The sequence below is a fragment of the Loxodonta africana genome, chromosome 3 (assembly GCF_030014295.1).
Source record: "Loxodonta africana isolate mLoxAfr1 chromosome 3, mLoxAfr1.hap2, whole genome shotgun sequence".
Classification (NCBI taxonomy): Eukaryota; Metazoa; Chordata; class Mammalia; order Proboscidea; family Elephantidae; genus Loxodonta; species Loxodonta africana.
Window position 1 is genome coordinate 83,509,298 of NC_087344.1, and position 18,116 is coordinate 83,527,413.

The 18,116-nt window shown below is 39.6% G+C and overlaps 1 protein-coding gene across 1 annotated transcript in view; it reads right to left on the bottom strand.

Moving 5' to 3' along the window:
* Positions 1 to 17,246, bottom strand: part of PIK3R3 (phosphoinositide-3-kinase regulatory subunit 3) — a 168,123-nt gene extending 150,877 nt beyond the window's left edge. The window contains exon 1 of the mRNA XM_023554692.2: positions 16,145 to 17,246. Within this exon, the coding sequence (XP_023410460.2) occupies positions 16,145 to 16,250 (106 nt within the window). The 5' untranslated portion in view covers positions 16,251 to 17,246. The remainder of the gene's footprint in view (positions 1 to 16,144) is intronic.
* Positions 17,247 to 18,116: the final 870 nt, after the last annotated feature.

Here is an 18,116-nt window from a genome sequence, read left to right on the forward strand (position 1 = left end):
AATCAGACAGATGTGACAGTTGCTCTTATAGTTCGTGACTACTAAAGACTGAACTCCAAGTCCTGAACTAATGTCCTGTAACAGATCTGAACCACCTGATTGTCCTTTTAAAACTAAACAGATTTCTTTCTAAAAGCCAACAAAGTCAACCTGGTCTAGAATAGCTCCAAGTAACCTTCCAGTGAATTTTACCAAGATATTTCTTCTCTTGTTGCGAGGCTTTATACACCAAGGCAAAAATGTAGAGGTAGGAATGGAACCTCTAAATGGTAGGTCTATGCCACTGCTGCTCCTCACTGCTACTGGATTACATCAGATTTCCCAGCCCAGCATTCAGTAGGTCCCTATCTACTTGTCAAGGTTTTTTATACACCAATCCAAAACCAAAAACCAAACCCACTGCCATTGAATCGATTCCGACTCATAGCAACCCTACAGGACAGAGTAGAACTGCCCAATAGAGTTTCCGAGGAGCGCCTGGCAGATTCGAACCTCCAACCTCTTGGTTAGCAGCCGTAGCACTTAACCACTATGCCACCAGGGTTTCCTTTATACACCAATACCTTTGCTTAATGCTCTTACACTTTTCCAGTGAAATACTACTCTCAATAAAGAATAAACCTAAAAGAGACACTCCCAAAAAGTTTGCTATTAGCCTTAAATTTCATTGAAACCTACATTATCTACTAAATGGGTGGTGTCCTGACATAATGGGTGGTACCCTGACATAATGGTTAAGCAAATGAACTAAAATCAGATAACCTGTGTTCAAATTAGCTTTACTACTTATGGTACTAGCTTGTGTGGCCTTGGGCAAGTTACTTAGCCTCAGTGAGTTTCAGTTTCATCATCTGTAAAATGGTGACAATGATAGTACCTACCTCACAGGTTGTTACAAGAATCAAATGAGACAATATTTGTAAAGTGCTTATAAAACAGTACCTGCCCAGAATCTAATCACTTTCAGTTTCATAACTTCCACCATTGTCCACATCGCCATTATCCCTCTGTTCAACTACATAAGACTTGTTAAATTAAAAACGAAAGCTTAAAAACAGGGATTCAAACAAATACTTCTCTACAAATGTTTATAGCATATTCACAATGGCCAAAAGGTAGAAACAACCCAAATGTCCATCAACGAATTAAGGTATAGACACATTGTGGTATATACATACTATGAAATATTATTCCACCCTAAAAAGAAATGAAGTACTGATACATGCTACAATGTGGACGAACCTTCAAAACATTAAGCTAAGTGAAAAAAGCCTGATACAAAAGGCCACATATTGTATGATTCCATTTATATGTAATACCCAGAGTTGGTAAATCTATAAAAACAGAAAGCAGGCTGGTGTTTACCAGAAGTTGGGGAAAGGGGAAATGGGAATTAACTACTTAATGGGTATGGGGTTTTATTTGGGAATGATGAAAATGTTTTAGAGCTAGATAAAGATGGAGGTTGCACAACACTGTGAATGTACTAAGCCCCAATAAATGGTTCACTTTAAAATGGTTAATTTTATGTTATGAATTTCACCTCAATTTAAGAAGTCTTATTTATCTTTGGAAACTGTGGTGGTGTAGTCATTAAGAGCTATGGTTGCTAACCAAAAAGTCAGCAGTTTGAATCCACCAGGTGCTCCCCAGAAACCATATGGGGCAGGTCTACTCTGTCCTATAGGTTCGCTATGAGCTGGAATCAACTCGATGGCAACGGGTTTTTTGGTTTGGTTGTTTGTCTCTAAAATTTTTATGAATTACATATTCTGTCTCATAAGGTTTGTTTTAATTTTAAAAAGCACTTGGAAGTGCTTTTTAATAAAATTACAATTCAGGAAGGATTTTATACTGTTGTTTATCAGTAATTCCTGGCACACTCCTACATAGCCCCAGGAGTACTAACTAGTTTGAGAAACATGGCCACAGAACAACTTTTCTCTTCCTTGTCTCTCAAGTATGCCACATCCATTCATATTTCTTACCCTCACCCACGTAGGTCCCCTGACCTGGATAAAATATTCTTTTTCTTCCTCTTCCTCTACCCATGTCTTTAAAGGCCCCAGCTCAAGTTCTACATTCTCTTCAAAGCCTGTCCACCCTTCCAAATCATTCCCTTCTTTGAACTTCAAAGGCACTGAGTATCTACACTTAGCACATGTTACCCTCCATGGCAGCCAAGTATGGCAGAAACAAAAATGTTGCTATATGAGAATTCACAGTTTCCTTTTTTTTTGTTCCCTTGGTTTTTGGTCCTTATTGTACAGATCAGAGTAGAAGGTTTAAAGGGAGACAAGTACTCCTGGAAGAGAAAATAGAAAAGGGCAGGTAAAGAGACAAGAAGAATGACACTGCTCAAGTTGTTGTCAGAGAAGCAGACAAGTTTTAAGACAGAAGGAAGTTTGGGATTAACCATGCAAAGATACTGATCAAAAAATGAAGAAATAGGATTTTAAGCAGCTCTGAAGTATACTATGAAGGTAATCCCCTTTGACATTTTTGAGAGGCTGGAAATAAAGATATGTTACTTCTCAATTTAAGTTCAATATTAGGCTGGTGCTTCCTCTGAACGGGGCACTACAGAGACAGGCAGCAAAGCATCCCAACTTAATAATAATGAAAATAATAAAAATGAGTAGTTAATGCTCCAAGTGTCTTACATGTACTGATATAATTCTCACAATAACCCTACTAAGGGATTATTTTCTCCCTACTGTACAGATTTAGGCAATTGTCCAGAGTCACAAACTAGAAATAGCAAGAGCTGGAATTAAAACCCAAGCCATCTGAGACTAGAGCTCTTAAACACTACGCATATGCAACATTTTCCCATTTTATAGCACTGTCCACAGTGAGGCGCTTAAACATTATATAAATAAGCAAAAATACATAAACTATTTTAATTATTCTAAGATACCAACAACTTTAGCACATAAAGTAAAATTAAACATGTATGGCATATCTTCCTTCTCTTTCATTTGTTTTCCCCTTCATAGCCCACCAGAGAAACTAAGAACTTTCGGATAATTTCCTTTTCAAAGTTATTTTTAGAAGTAAATTATAGTACAGTCTAGATTTATGCAGTAATGTTAATAAAAGTAACACGAGTAAACCTTTTTCAAATAACCAAGTTCACATATACTGCTGCGTAATACCAAGATGCCAGAGAGCAGAAATCGTAACACTTCAAAAAATAGAGATACTTCAAGATAATGGTATTCTAAAAAAATGTTAAATTTTTTCATTACTAAAGCATATAGAAAAATATAAACCTAAAAAGTTAGGGGAAAAGGGGCTAAGTCAGTTTGGAAATGGCAAGGTATGTAACTGATAATAGTAATATCCAAAATCCAACCACTTTTCACCACTCTACAGCTTCCACCTTTGTCTAAGCCATCATCATCCCTAGGCTTGACTAAAGTAGTAGCCTTCTAACCAGTTTCCCTACTTCCACCATTCCCTGCTTTGTACCAGCAGCCAGAATGATTCTTTTAAACCAGTCATAATACATCACTATTCAATACCCTCTGATGACTTCTCATCTCATTCAAGTTTTAAAAATCAAAGTTCTTACAATGTCTTACAATACCCTACGTGGTCTTCCCCACCACCCACACCATTATGTGTCATCATTTCTTACTACTATTTTCCCTCATTCCACTCTAGCCACACTGGTCTTCTAGATGATCCTTGAATACATGTCAGAGATACTCCTGCCTCAAGATAAATGGCTTGATATTCTATCTGGCACATTCCACTGCCCTCACACTTCTCATGTATCTACATGGCTTGTTCCCCCAGTTCTTTAGGTCAGGTCCTCGCTGTCCACCTACTCAAAGTAGTAGTTCCCCTACCCAGAATTATTTCCATTCTCTGCTTTTTCTCTATAGCACAAGTCACCATCTGTCATACTATGTATTTTACTTATGAATTTGCTTATTCTCTGGTCCCCCGGCGCCACTTAGAAATATACACTCCATGAAGACAGGGAGTTTTGCTGTTCTACCTAGAACAGTGCTTGGCAGCCAAATATTTACTGACTTAATACACGAATGAAAGAAAACATTTATGGAGTATTTAATATGGCACAGTGGTTAAGCGTTCAGCTGCTAACTAAAAGGTTGGTAGCTCTAATCCACCAACCACTCCTTGGAAACCCTATGGGGCAATTCTACTCTGTCCTATAGGGTCACTATGGTTTGGTTTTGGATTTAACGTTTCACATACCATAAACCAAACCTGTTGCTGTCAAGTCAATTCCGACTGATAACAGCCCTGTAAGACAGAGTAGAACTGCCCCATAGAGTTTCCAAGGAGTGCCTGAAAAATATGAACTGCCAACCCTTTGGTTAGCAGCTATTGCACTTAACCACTACGCCACCAGAGTTTCCTCACACACACCATGCGATCTGTTTTACGGTTATTGATTTGCTAAAACTTCGCAATAACCCTACTGAAGTAGGGATCATTGTCATCCCAATTTTTTAGATGGGGAAACTGAAACAAAGAACCCAAAACCAAACCCACTGCCGTCAAGTTGATTCTGATTCCCAACAACCCTACAGGACAGAGTACAATTGCCCCATATGGTTTCCAAGGCTATAAATCCTTACGGAAGCAGACTGCCAAATCTTTCTCCTGTGGAGTGGCTGGTGGGTTCGAACAGCCATTTTGAATGACCTTTGGGTTAGCAGCCAAGTGCCACCAGGGCCCCTCAAAACACAGAAAGGATAAGTAAATTGCCCAAGGACACATACTAGAAAGTTAGAGACACAATCTGAACTTGAGCAGTCTGATTCCAAACCCCACGCTCTCAACCATCCCACTGTACTGCCTCTAGATTTCCATCATGATGTTGTCGCTGTTAGGTGCTGGCAAGTCAGTTCTGACTCATAGGAACCCTGTGTACAACAGATCCTGCTTCCATTATAGTCAAAACACAATACTTAAGTTTATGGCACATTTTAATTGAAAGACATGATCTATGGGTTGCTTTAAAATAGTGTCCTAATTTTTAAGGCTGGGTATTCAAATCATAAATCATTCCACAGATCCCAAGCTTACTTAATTTACTAAACTTTTGAATTATTTAAGTTTTGTAAAATGCTCCTGCACATTTATTTGTTACAATAATATGCTCTATTCCAAGCCTAAATTCTTCAGATGAGGAAACTATCAACCAGAGAGGTCAGCTTCCTCATCTTCTAATAAGCAACTAACAAGAAAGACAGAAAAATATTTGTATCTTTTATTTAAACCAATACTATGTTACCTTGTGAATTCAAATTCAGAAAATGAAAATGTGTTTCCCACAGCTAGATTTTAGTTTTGAAAAAGAAAATTAACTTGCTAATTATTTTTATTTACAAACACAAAGACAAGAACTTTGAAAGAGCTATAGTTCTCTAAGAAGCATCAAAAGAAGATGGAAGAAATGCACAGAGTCACTGTATCAAAAAGAATTGGTCTAAGTTCAACCATTTCAGGAAGTAGCATATGATCAGGAAGGAAAAAATCCAAGCTTCACTGAAGGCACTGGTGAAAATCAAGGTTTCAGGACTTCAAGGAGTATCAATTGAGATGTTTCAACAAACAGACGCGGGGCTGGAAGTACTCATTCGTCTATGCCAAGAAATTTGGAAGACAGCTACCTGGCCAACCAACTGGAAGAGATTCATATTTACGCCTATTCCCAAGAAAAGCGCTCCAACCAAATGCAGAAATTATCAAACGATATCATTAATATCACATACAAGTAAAGTTTTGCTGAAGATCATTCCAAAGCAGCTGCAGCAGTATACTGACAGGGAACAGCAAAACACAAGCCGGATTTTGAAGAGGAAGGATATCACTGCTGATGTCAGATGGAGCCGGGCTGAAAACAGAGAATACCAGAAAGATGTTTACCTGTGTTTTATTGATTATGCAAAGACATTCAACTGTGTGGATCATAACAAATTATGGATAATACTGTGAAGAATGGGAATTCTGGAACACTTAATTGTGCTCATGAGGAACCTGTACATAGATCAAGAGGCAGTCATTCGAACAGAACAAGGGGATACCGTGTGGCTCAAGGTCAGGAAAGATGTGCGTCAGGGTTGTATGCTTTCACCATACTTAGTCTGTATACTGAACAAATAATCCAGGAAGCTGGACTCTACGAAGAAGAATGGGGCATCAAGATTGGAGGGAGACTCATTAACAACCTGTGTTATGCAGATGACACAACCTTGCTTGCTGAAAGAGGACCTGAAGCACTTACTGATGAAGATCAAAGACCATAGCCTTCAGTATGGATTACAACTCAACATAAAGAAAACCAAAATACGCACAACTGACCAATAAGCAACATCATGATAAAAGAGAAAAGACTGACGTTGTCAAGAACTTCATTTTACTTGGATCCACAATCAACACCCATAGAAGCAGCAGTCAAGAAATCAAAAGACTCATTGCATTGGGGAAATCTGCTGCAAAAGACCTCTCTGAAGTGTTGAAAACTAAAGATGTCACCTTAAAGACGAAGGTGTGCCTGACCCAAGCCATGGTGTTTTCAATCACCTCATATGCATGTGAAAGCTGGACAAAGAATAAGAAAGGTCAAAGAAAAAGTCATGACATCTTTGAATTATGGTAATGGCGAAGAACAGTGAATATACCATGGACTGCCAAAAGAACAAGCAAATCTGTCTTGGAAGAAGTACGACCAGAATGCTCCTCAGAAGCAAGGATGGCAAGACTATGTCTCACATACTTTGGACTTGTTATCAGAAGGGATCAGTCCCTGGAGAAGGATATCACGCTTGCTAAAGCAGAGGGTCATGCTTGGTAAAGCAGAGGACATCATGCTTGGTAAAGCAAGAGGAAAACCCTCAATGAGATGAATTGACACAGTGGCTACAAAAATGGGCTCAAATATAACAATTGCGGGGATGGCGCAGGTACAGGCAGTGTCTCGTTCTGTTGTACATTGGGTTGCTATGAGTTGGAACCAACTCGACAGCACCTAACAACAACATGGTTCTCCAAATTACTTTACAAAGTTGCCACTGAAGACTGCCTACCTAGCATCCATTCCCTCCTTCTTCCCTCCTAACAGCATTCCTCCCCAATGCAACTACTGGCCTCAGGGGAAGCCACTATTCCAGATGCCAAGATGGATATGATTAGTCCAAGGGTAATAACCAGCGGTTACTTCAGGAACCCACACTTGACCCAATTCTGGCCAAAGAGGTGTGAAAGAAGTCTGCTAGATATTTTGGAGAAAAGTTCTCTCTTCAAAAACAGAGGCACAGGAGGAAACAATTTTTTTTTTCCTTCTCTTCCTCTTTCCCTTCTTCCTTCTCCTCCTCTTCATCCTCCTCGTATTCTTTTGAAGTTGCTATGTATGGATAGGAAACCCTGGTAGCATAGTGGTTAAGAGCTACGGCTGCTAACCAGAAGGTCGGCAGTTAGAATTCACCAGGTGCTCCTTGGCAACTATATGGGGCAGTTCTACTCTGTCCTATAGGGTCACTACGAGTCGGAATCAACTCAATGGCAACAGGTTTGGCTTTTTTTATTTTGTGTATGGATATAATGCACTGAACCACTGCAACCATTTTACTATTAGCCTTAGGATGAAGACAATCCCAAGGACAGCATAACTGAGCAATGAAACGAATGTAGGTTCTTATTGGCATTGTTGAGGAAACCCTGGTGGTGTAGGGGTTAAATGCCATGGCTGCTAACCAAAACATCGGCAGTTCAGATCCACCAGGCGCTCCTTGCAAACTCTATGGGGCAGTGCCACTCTGTCCTATATATAGATTCGCTATGAGTCAGAATTGACTTGACGGCAATGGGTTTGTTTTTTTTTTTTGCACTGTTGAAACGCTGAAATCAACCAACTCTGAAGCCTATTATATGAAAAGATAAAATTCCTTATTTCTTAAGCCATTTTGAATTAGGTTCTGCTGCTTGCAGCTGAAAGCATACTAACAAAATACTTTTTATAAGACATATTCCACAATTAATTTAAGAAATAAAGTCTGTGGTTAACTCTATAAATGCTTATTAGAATTTCAACATGACTTATACCAAACTGAGTGGCCTTATTGCAAAGTTGAAAGCATAATACATATGCAGGAACAGACTGTGAAGCAATATTTTTCTAGCACAATTCCTTTCAGTAAGGCCTTTTTCAAAACAATTCATATACAGATTTTTAATTTTCATTCAAGGCTGAATCTAGGTTTCTTAACATTAAAAATTAAAATTGTAACAATGAAGATTACACAGTCACATTCTTACACACAAACACAAATGCTCTGAATTTGCTGCCCTATATCCTTAGACAAGAGTAGGCAATTAATCTGGCCCACAGAGTATCAGACAGGAAACCTAAGGCTAGATAATGGTGGAGGGTATGACATCATGGTATTGACTTTAGATTTGTGTTAGTTCATCTGTATCTAGTCACAGGACAGTTTTCATATTGACAAGGAACAGGCAAAATGGTCTGGTGTGACAGGCTGGACCTAACCTACTACCTCTCTAACTTAAAAAAAAAAAATTATGAATTTACAAATATATACAAGGAACAATAAGTATGCCACGTATGAGCATGCAATTTGAAAAGTAATCTTTAATAAGGCTTAATGGCTGACCTTACCTTGTTATCCCAAGTCATCCCCTACACATACTAAAGTCAATTGTTATAATAGCACATAGGGTAACAATTTTCCATTTGGTCCTGTTCTGTGTGGAACTAGCCTAACAAACTTTCAAAAACTTACTACTTGCTTCTAATTCTTGAGTTTCAAAAATGACTTTTATTCCAAACTATAAAATTTTGCTAATAGCAACATCTATGATTTAAGTATTGCATATTTTTATTAATTATTTCCTCTGTTAGAATAAATTCTCTTTATAATTTAAAGACTGCATGTTGATCACAAGTAACATCAACATTTTAAAATTAAGTCACAAAACGAAGCTGGCTGGGTCTAAGATTTAAGAAAATATTTGGGCATGTGAGTGTTTAGATAAAAAAAGAGACAGGAAATAAACATGACAGCCTGACCTCAAGAACCTTATCTTGTCGAGATAAATTCATAAAACAATTAAATACCATAATATAATGTTGCATGTGATTTAATGTCAAAATAATAAACTAAATATTCTATTATTTTATTAATTCTATAATGCTATTAAATAAAAGGGGGTTCAGCATTAGAATTTTTTAGAAAATTTTAAGAAGGAAGGAGGACTTGTATAGGATCTGATTTGAAGATGGGGGTTGGACAGGCATATTCTAATATAAGAAGTAGCATAAGCTTAGAGATGGAATGAGCAAGGTACGTTAGAGATATAGCAATATATAAGAGATACGAATAGAGGATCAGTAATAAAATTAGAAAGGAGGTCTGCTGGCACAATGAGTAAGCACTCAGCCACTAACTGAAAGGTTGGTAGTTCAAGCTCACCAGTGGCTTTGCGGGAGAAAAGGCATGGCGATCTGCTCCTGTAAAGATTACAGTCTAAGAAATCCTATGGGGTAGTTCTACTCTGTCCTATAGGGTCACTATGAGTCAGAATTGACTCAACGGCAAACAACAACAATAGTTAGAAACGTAAGTTGGTGCCAAAGGCCATGTATGCCAAATTTAAGAATAGAGCCTCGGCTTAAAAGAAATGAAGAGCCGCTGACTATTTCTGAGTACGACACTAGGGCAATGAAAATAACATTTCAGCAGGAAAAGTCTGGCTGAAGAATTCAGGATAAACTTATGGAGCGGAAGAGAAAAGGAAATTAGAAAAAGAGCAACCAGTTAGGAGGTACCATTTAAGAGCCCGGGCTTTAGTCAGGCAGACAGGCCTGCTTTGCTGCTTGCCACCGAAGTCTCATTTCCCTGTTTGTAACATGGAATAATAGTGCTGTTGAGTAGACAAAAGAAATAGTACATATAAATGTATTTAACATAATGTTTGATTTCCAATACTTATTCAACAAATGTCCATAACTATTACCTTTCACTTTTATTACAAACCATTTCAAAATATGAGATCAAGAAGAACTGGACAAGGGCAACAGAAACTAAAAATAAAGGATGACTTGAAGTGACATTTCCGTAGACTCATGAGATTTATAACTAGAAAAGACCCTAGAGAACACTTCCAAAAATAAAATGGATAAAATCTGGTCCCTGTTTAAATGTCAGGAATGAAGAAAAGAATGGTCAAGACAGCTCAAAAGGTGGTTTTAAATGCAAGAGTCTTCTTTTAAGCAGAGGTCATACTCTTAAACTTGGCATACACTTAACGGGTAGATTCAGGATAATTTTATGTTACCAGTAATAAGTTTTAAAATATAAACTTCCATCTACTGGGCACACTGGAAACCCTGGTGGCGTAGTGGTTAAGAGCTGCGGCTGCTAACAGAAAGGTTGACAGTTAGGATCCACCAGGCGCTCCTTGGAAACTCTATGGGGCAGTTCTACTCTGTCCTACAGGGTCGCTACGAGTTGAAATTGGCTCATGGCAATGGGTTTAATTTTCTTGGTTATTGGGTACATACTACATGCCAGACACTGTGCTAGATACTTGATATAATACATCCAATCCCCACAACAACTCAGCAAGGTAGGAATTAGTCTGACTTTATGAAAGAGAAGATGAATGCTCAGAGAGGTTACCAAAAAAACCAAACCCGTTGCTATTAAGTCAATTCCTACCCATAGAGACCCTATGGATAAAAGAGATCTGCCCCATAGAGTTTCCAAGGAGCAGTTGGAAGATTCAAACTGCTGACCTTTTGGTTAGTAGACAAGCTCTTAACCATTTTGCTACTAGGGCTTCTATCCCTATGAACTTGGGCAGGATAAATGGCAAAGCTGGTTTTGGAACCCATATCATCTGTTTCCAAAGTCTGTGTTATTTCTACTACACTCAGGCTGCCTCCCCCTTTAACAGCAATCAAAAATTCTATCATATCACATAGACACACTTGTAAATATTTTTATATATCTTGTTAAATATGGTGACCATAAACATGTCCTGTCTTTTCTGTGTTCTATGAAAAATATAAAGGTATTCCATATGACAACAATGAGTATCAATTTAAACAGTATATCAAATGGGAGAATCACCACTCTTCTAACGAAATTAGATAAACTATAAGCTATACTAAATGAAAGCAATGACTAATCTTCTTCCATGAGATGATGGAAAAAAATTTTGGCATGACCTTTACATCATTTGGTTATATTAACACTTATCCTACACTACAGTATTATTAAAAAGTGATCCTTCCTTCATAAAACAAATACGTTACCATATAGATGAACGGCAGTCATATGAAACGCTCAGGATTAAAAGTCTATTGCAATAGCCAAGGAATGAGGTGGCCAAGGACCTGAAGTAGAAAAAGCATCTAAAGGCTAGAAATAAACAGTGCTCCATATTTATTAATTCGACGCATATTTATTTGTCTACTACTTGCAAGACTCTGAGCAACTAAGGAGCTCATAAGGATGCCCAACCTGCTAAGAGTAAGGACCACACTGTGCCAGGTGACCTACTTCTTCAGTGTGGGTCTCAGCAGATATTTTCCCCAACCACTGAAACTGTACGGCAGTTCTCTACCAGAATGTTACTTAATCCAAATTTTTGCCAGGATGAAAATATAAATTAGGACATGGTAAGCAAGTAAGTTTCCTGAAACAGCCTTTTCATCAGGCTTTAAAGAAGTCAGAAGATGCTTTAGCAGGTTGTCCACCGAAGTATATAGTCAGCTAACTTCCAGACTAGTGATTTTCCAAGTGTAGTCTCAGGAATCGAACCCTTTCAGTGCATCTAAGAAGATGTTATTTGCCTTTTTCACTCTCATTCTGTCACAACTCTACAGGGGGTTTTTCCAGAGTTATTACATGTGATATCTCAACAGGCTGAATACAGAAGCAGATATGAGAATTTAGCTGTCCTCTATTAAACCAGACATTAAAGACATTAGCAAAAATGTAAAACAATGGCGCTCTCCTCACTAATTTTTTAATGTATTTCATAAAAATTAACATGTAATAGCCTTATTATCAGTTTCTAATTAAGTATTTTTTAATTATCAGTTTTATTCTAATGTGGTAAATATTAATACATATAACCTACATAAACAAAAGCTTTTTGGGGTCCTCAATATTCTTAAGAGAATGAAGAGGTACTGAGACAAAAAAATAAGGAGAACCACTTTTCTAGATCATCCTATATTGACATTTTAAGCTTAAATGAAAACTTTTAATTTCCTAATCATCTACTTCAAAGACACTGCAGCCATGAAGTTAATTTTAAAAGTTTGTCTTTCTAAAAGCAAAAAAAAACTACAATTTTAAAAAGTGTATCCCATTAATTTAAAAATGAAATAGCTTTTAAATCTCCCTAAAATAAAAAAAAATAATGTCATAACTAAGGTGCCGAGTTAAGAGATGACCATCTATAAGCTTTGTACAAGTAATCCTCCAATAGCTCCTATATCAAAGGCAGAGTTCTTTGAGAGGCCTATCCAGCAACTGCTCTGCCATGGAATAATCCCAATTCACAACAGGACTAATAAAGATGCTTACAGGCAATTCTCTTTATCACAATCATAACATTTCCAAAATAAAATTTTACATTAACATCTAAGCAGTTGTTTATTGCTGTCAGAAAAGACATTAAACTTGCATTTGGATTCAATCCTTATGTTGACAGTAAGTAACAGCAGACACAGCAATCCATGAAGTTATTAGAAACCTTCAGGATGCATGGTAATGGTAGTTATTGCAAAGACAGGCAGGAGAAAAACACCTCTGAAAATACCTTTTGAAGCTACTGGAAAAAATAATATTAGTAATTTTATATTTATAGTTTGGTTTAAAATTAAGATGAAAACCATATAAAATGCTGGCACCATTACAGCTAAGAGCCCTAAGTCAACAAAAGTCTAATTCAAAAGTCTTTTAACCCTAAGTTATTGCAATAGTCAAGGAATGAGGTGACCAAGGACCTCAAGGAGAAAAAGCACCTAAAATCTGACATAAACGGTGCTCCTTACTTATTTATTAATTCAACACGTATTTATTAAATTGTCTACTACTTGCAAGACCCTGAGCAACTAAGGAGCTTATAACCTGATGGAAAGATGGCTCCATAGGGGGAAGATGGTTCCATAAACACAGTAGCGTATATGGAAGAAGTTCCACTGAGAAGCGCTAGAAGACGAAGGAAAAAAGAGGGATGGCTTCTTCTAACAAAAGTGATCAGGGAACACATCTTGGCAAAGAAAGCATCTGAATTGGGTCCTTAACATATATAATATTTCAACAAGTGACCACTGGAAGTGAAAGGCATTCCAAGAAAGGGAAAAAGCATACATTCAAGGAACACCTAGTACAAAGTAGCTTCCATAGAGTTTGTGAGGAACCCCAGGAAGAGAATATACAGATAGTCCCCTTGCAACCAGTTCCATTCTGAGACTCTGTCATCAGTTCTGACATAAGTCAAATGACTTTTTTTCATTATTATTGCCTTTTATTATCAGTATCTTTATAAATTTGATCTTTGAACATCTGCATGTGAACGTCTGAGAATAACATCAGCAAACTATGTGCTGCAACGCTGTGTGCAGTACATATTACTAATGATAACCCAGATGTCTGTAAGTGCGGTTCACGGGAACCTGAATACATCGTAAGTCAAGAACTACTCATACTGGACAACTACGTTAGAAGCAAAACACAGAGGGACTTATAAAATAGAGCAGCAATCTGGGACTTTTTTTTTCAGTTGGCAAAGGAAAGGCATTGGAAGATTTTTAAAGCAAAGTGGTATCGTCATCAGATGATACTTTAATATTACTCTTGATTGGAAAGTGTAGACAGAGGGAGAACAGTTAGTATGCCATCAAACCAGTCCAGGCAGGAAAAAATATGAGCTTGATCAGAAGCTAGGGGAATGGAAAAAGACTGATGCAAGACATGCTGCAAACATATCACTAATGATTTACTTACGGTTTTTAAATATTTCAAAAGCTTAACTTATCATACAAAACAAGGCTGGCATTCACATTCTCTCCATTAAAAATTCACTTCATGGGCAATATTTCAGCACATGCAAGTATGCTTCATTTTTTAAAAGATGTTAGGAATAACTGTTCTACATTAAGGCTACAAAATGAATAATAAACAGCAGCATATCCATATTTTCAGTATTCTAAATAGAATCTCAGTATGCAAAATTTCATTCAAGGAGGAGTATTTAAAACTCAAAGTTTATTTCTATGGAACACACAAAGTTTGGATCAGTATTTTCTATACAGCCTTATAAGACTCACGTCACTACATAATCAACTTTTTTTAAATCATTTCTAACTCAATTTATCAAGACCAATATTTTTCTACTAGCCCAATATTTTTCAACCCTTTTGATTTTCTCCCCTCCTCCCCACTCACCTCCCCGCCCAACAAATACCCTTTTGTATGTCTGTAAGACAAGATACAATATGATACAGTCTGATTTTAAGGCAGTTTGAATATATATAATTCTTATAACAGAAATCTAGAATCATTAAGCTTACTTTTTAGAAGAGAGGTACTAATGATGTACTCTATTTCCTTTCACATGAATAACAAATGCATCTAATAGAAGTGATGCTTTACCATTAGGGGGAAACAAAGGGGGAAATACACACAATAGATGGGTGGCAAATCTTACAAACTTTGGGAGACACTGAAAAGCTGCATCTGGATTGCAACCACAATTAAAAAGCAAATAAAAAGGGCTCCAAAATGAAGGGAAGAGAAAAAATCCTAAGCGATCATAAGAGTGAAAAAGGTTGATTCAATTATCAGTATTAGTTTTTAATATAGCATCAGTAACACTTTAATTTAAAAAAAGACAAAGACAGGATTATTCACAGGACACAAGAAACAATTTTACACAATCCTGTAAGAATTATACTTCATTACAACTGCATGGGCTCAAATCCTTTTAAACCTTTCCAAAAATACATAGTCTTTAATAAATGAGGTTCCTCAATGACACACAAGTTATCCTGTAGGCTTAAAAGACGTAACGAATTCATTCTGAGCAAAAATAAGGAGCTACAAAGGCTCCCTACTTATTCAAAATCATTGCATAAAGTGCTGTCTATAACTGCAAGCAGGGTTTGAAAATCTAACAGCTAATAAGCTAATTTTTTTGTGTAGACTTTATACACAAAAAAATTACCCAACTTTTCCATTTTCCCTTTCTTCTCATTTCCTTCCAGATACACAAAATGTCTGTAAGGGCCTCAGACAAAGCTCTAAAATAAAAATAAAGTGTATGTATTCTTTACATTATGTGTATACAAACCATCACATACATGCACATAGCACATACATTCACACAAAAAAGATTCCTCCTTTTTTTTACTCTAAGAATAAAAGTATATTAACCCTGTCCCATAAATTAAATCATCATTAACTAAGAGTAATAAGACATTGCCCATAGAGCTCCCTGAGCAACTATATTCTGAGGAGAAAAACCTCGGACTAAGGCCATGACTGAACAAGAACGCCCAATCCCTGAAAATCACCACTAACTGGCATTTGCTTTCTGTAAGAGAAAAGGGGAGTCTTAAAATGAATCATCACATAGACAACCCACTTCCAGAAGTTAACAACGGTAAAGCACAACGAGCCAAACTAGACAAATGCATTAAAGACAAGCTTTTAAGAATTCCCCCATAAAGAAATACTGGCTTCCCAGCGCCCAAGTAGTGGAAGTGGGATATAAAGCATCCCTTGCAGGTAGACGAGTCTTAAAAAAAAAAAAAAAATTGGAGGGAACGACAAAAACCTGAACGACATGCAAAGGCAAAAAAGTAAAAGAAATGGGTCTCTCCTTCCACCCCCATTCCACCCCCACCCCCACCCTCGCAGGACAATAGAAGCAGGCTCCTAACTGCAAACTTTAAACGTCTAAACCAGAAGCAGTTTTACTGCAGCTCGAAATGCAAATCTGCCCCTCAGCCCGAATCTCAGCGCACCCAGAATACTTCTGCCCGGAAAACATTACCAATGTCTTTCTTGTTAAACACAAATCAGACCCATCACAAGATTTTTTTTTTTTTTCTCCCAAGTACCTGGAGGATCCATTTCAATATAAAATATCAGTTCTGTCGAATAGGGCATCATCACCTCCCTCCAGTCTGCGTCATCGCGGTCCATACTCCACACCGTATTGTACATCTCGCTGTCAGGGGCAGGTCGTCAAGAAATATATACAGAGCATATATTTTTTATCTGATATTTTAAAATTTTTTAAATATATATCTGTAAAAGTCCCACACGGAAATGTACTTCAGGGTTTCCAACTGCGGGTAACAAGTCCAGGCAACTACCAGGATGAGGATGGGGTCCTCCCCCTCTCCTCCTACAGCACCCAGTAAAATGCCCCCTCGAACTTCCGAGCTACGGGCTTCTCCCCCGTATAGAGGCTTGGAGGAGACGGAGGGCAGAGTGTGAAAAGTGGTTTCCCAAAAATCCCTTCTACACAGTCGCTCTCCAAAGAGAAAAGCTCCCACCGTCTCCAAATATTTCCACGGAAGCCACTTTTGTGTCCTTCGGGGGAGGGAGAATGAAGAAAAAAAAAAAAAACGCGTTAGAAGAAAAGTGGGGAAGTGACAAAGGAAGGTATAAAAAGGGGACCGGGGATTGCGTTCAAGTTTCGGGGTCCCACTAGTCTGCGGAGACGTATTCCTAAGGGGCCGGGATTCGGGCTCAGCTCCCGCCGGGCCCAGAACCCTAGCTGCCGCAGCCTCGGAACAGGAGAGTCGGAGGATCCAGTCAGCTCCGCTTGGCTGGGCGCTCCCGCCGGGCTGTAAGCAAGCCCGCCAGTGCCGGCTTTCCCTCACGCTCTGCCCGGGCTTCAGCCACTAGAGTTTCATTTTAACAGCGCGCAGGGGACACTCACCCCCGCCCCTACCCCTCCCGCTGAGACACCACCCACCTGCGTTGGGCAGGGGGGAAAACCAGCATCACTACTGCCCCTCCACTCTATCTAGCCTCTGTGTACTGGAAATACGGTCATGGGTTCGAGAAACTGTTCACGCAGATGTCCTCCATGTCGGCTTTCAACTCTCCCCACCACTCTCTAGGCCTCGGCTCTGTAACCAGCCATCACTTCTCCCCCCCAGTGTCGATCAGAATGGTACGGTCCGGGCGCTGGCCGCACGCCAGGAGTCAGTGCCCGGAGCACGCGAGCGAGGCTGGGAGAGAGCGGGGAGGAGGGGAGGGAAGGGGTGGGGGAAGGGGGGGAAGGATAAGGTAAGTGGTGATTGGCTGATCCCGGTTGCCGGAGCCGGGAGCCTGCGTCTTTTGTCTGCCTTGCTCCTGCGAAGGAGCGGGAGACCGCTGCGCGCCCCAAGTGGGCCAATCAGGAGACAGCCGGCGCCGGCCGGTGAAGCGGCGATTGGTCGGAGCCCAGTTACTAAGCGGGACAAAGGCAGAAGGGGGAAAGAAAAAAAAAAAAGGAGATGGGGAAGGCGCAAACGGCGGTTACTGACAGGCTATGCTAACACTCGGGGGCTCGAGCTGCTCGGAGACAGGCGGGGCTCCCGCTGAGGCTCGGTCCTCCTGGGCGAGAGAGGAGCTGGAGGAGGATAAGCTGGCGCGAGGCGCCTCTGCCCGGAAACTGGCCGCGGGGGGAGGGGAACGGACAGAGAGGGACTGCGCTGTCCCTTGACGGGGTGCGCGCTCTTCTGGCCCTCGGCAGGTCCCCGAGTAGAGTTCCTCCCCACGGACCTCTTTACCATGCTGGGACAGCCCCCCCTCTCGTGATAAGTTGTCAAAGCTGAGGCCCTCAAAACCACTTGCAACACAGTTACCGCACAGCGAGGGGATGTGCCCGTGGCTCCCTGTAACCCCCTCGGCCGCTACTGGAGCCCAGTCCCTGCTTCTCCCCGTAAGCAGAGTTAGGCATTTCCTGGTGAGACATTTCGCAGTTTCTCCGCGCCTCCCACGCCAAGGCTTCTGAACTCGCTTGCACCCAAAACAAATAGCGGGGCATCGCAGCAGGCCCCCGCAGCTCCAGCGCTCAAACCAGAAAAATGTGGT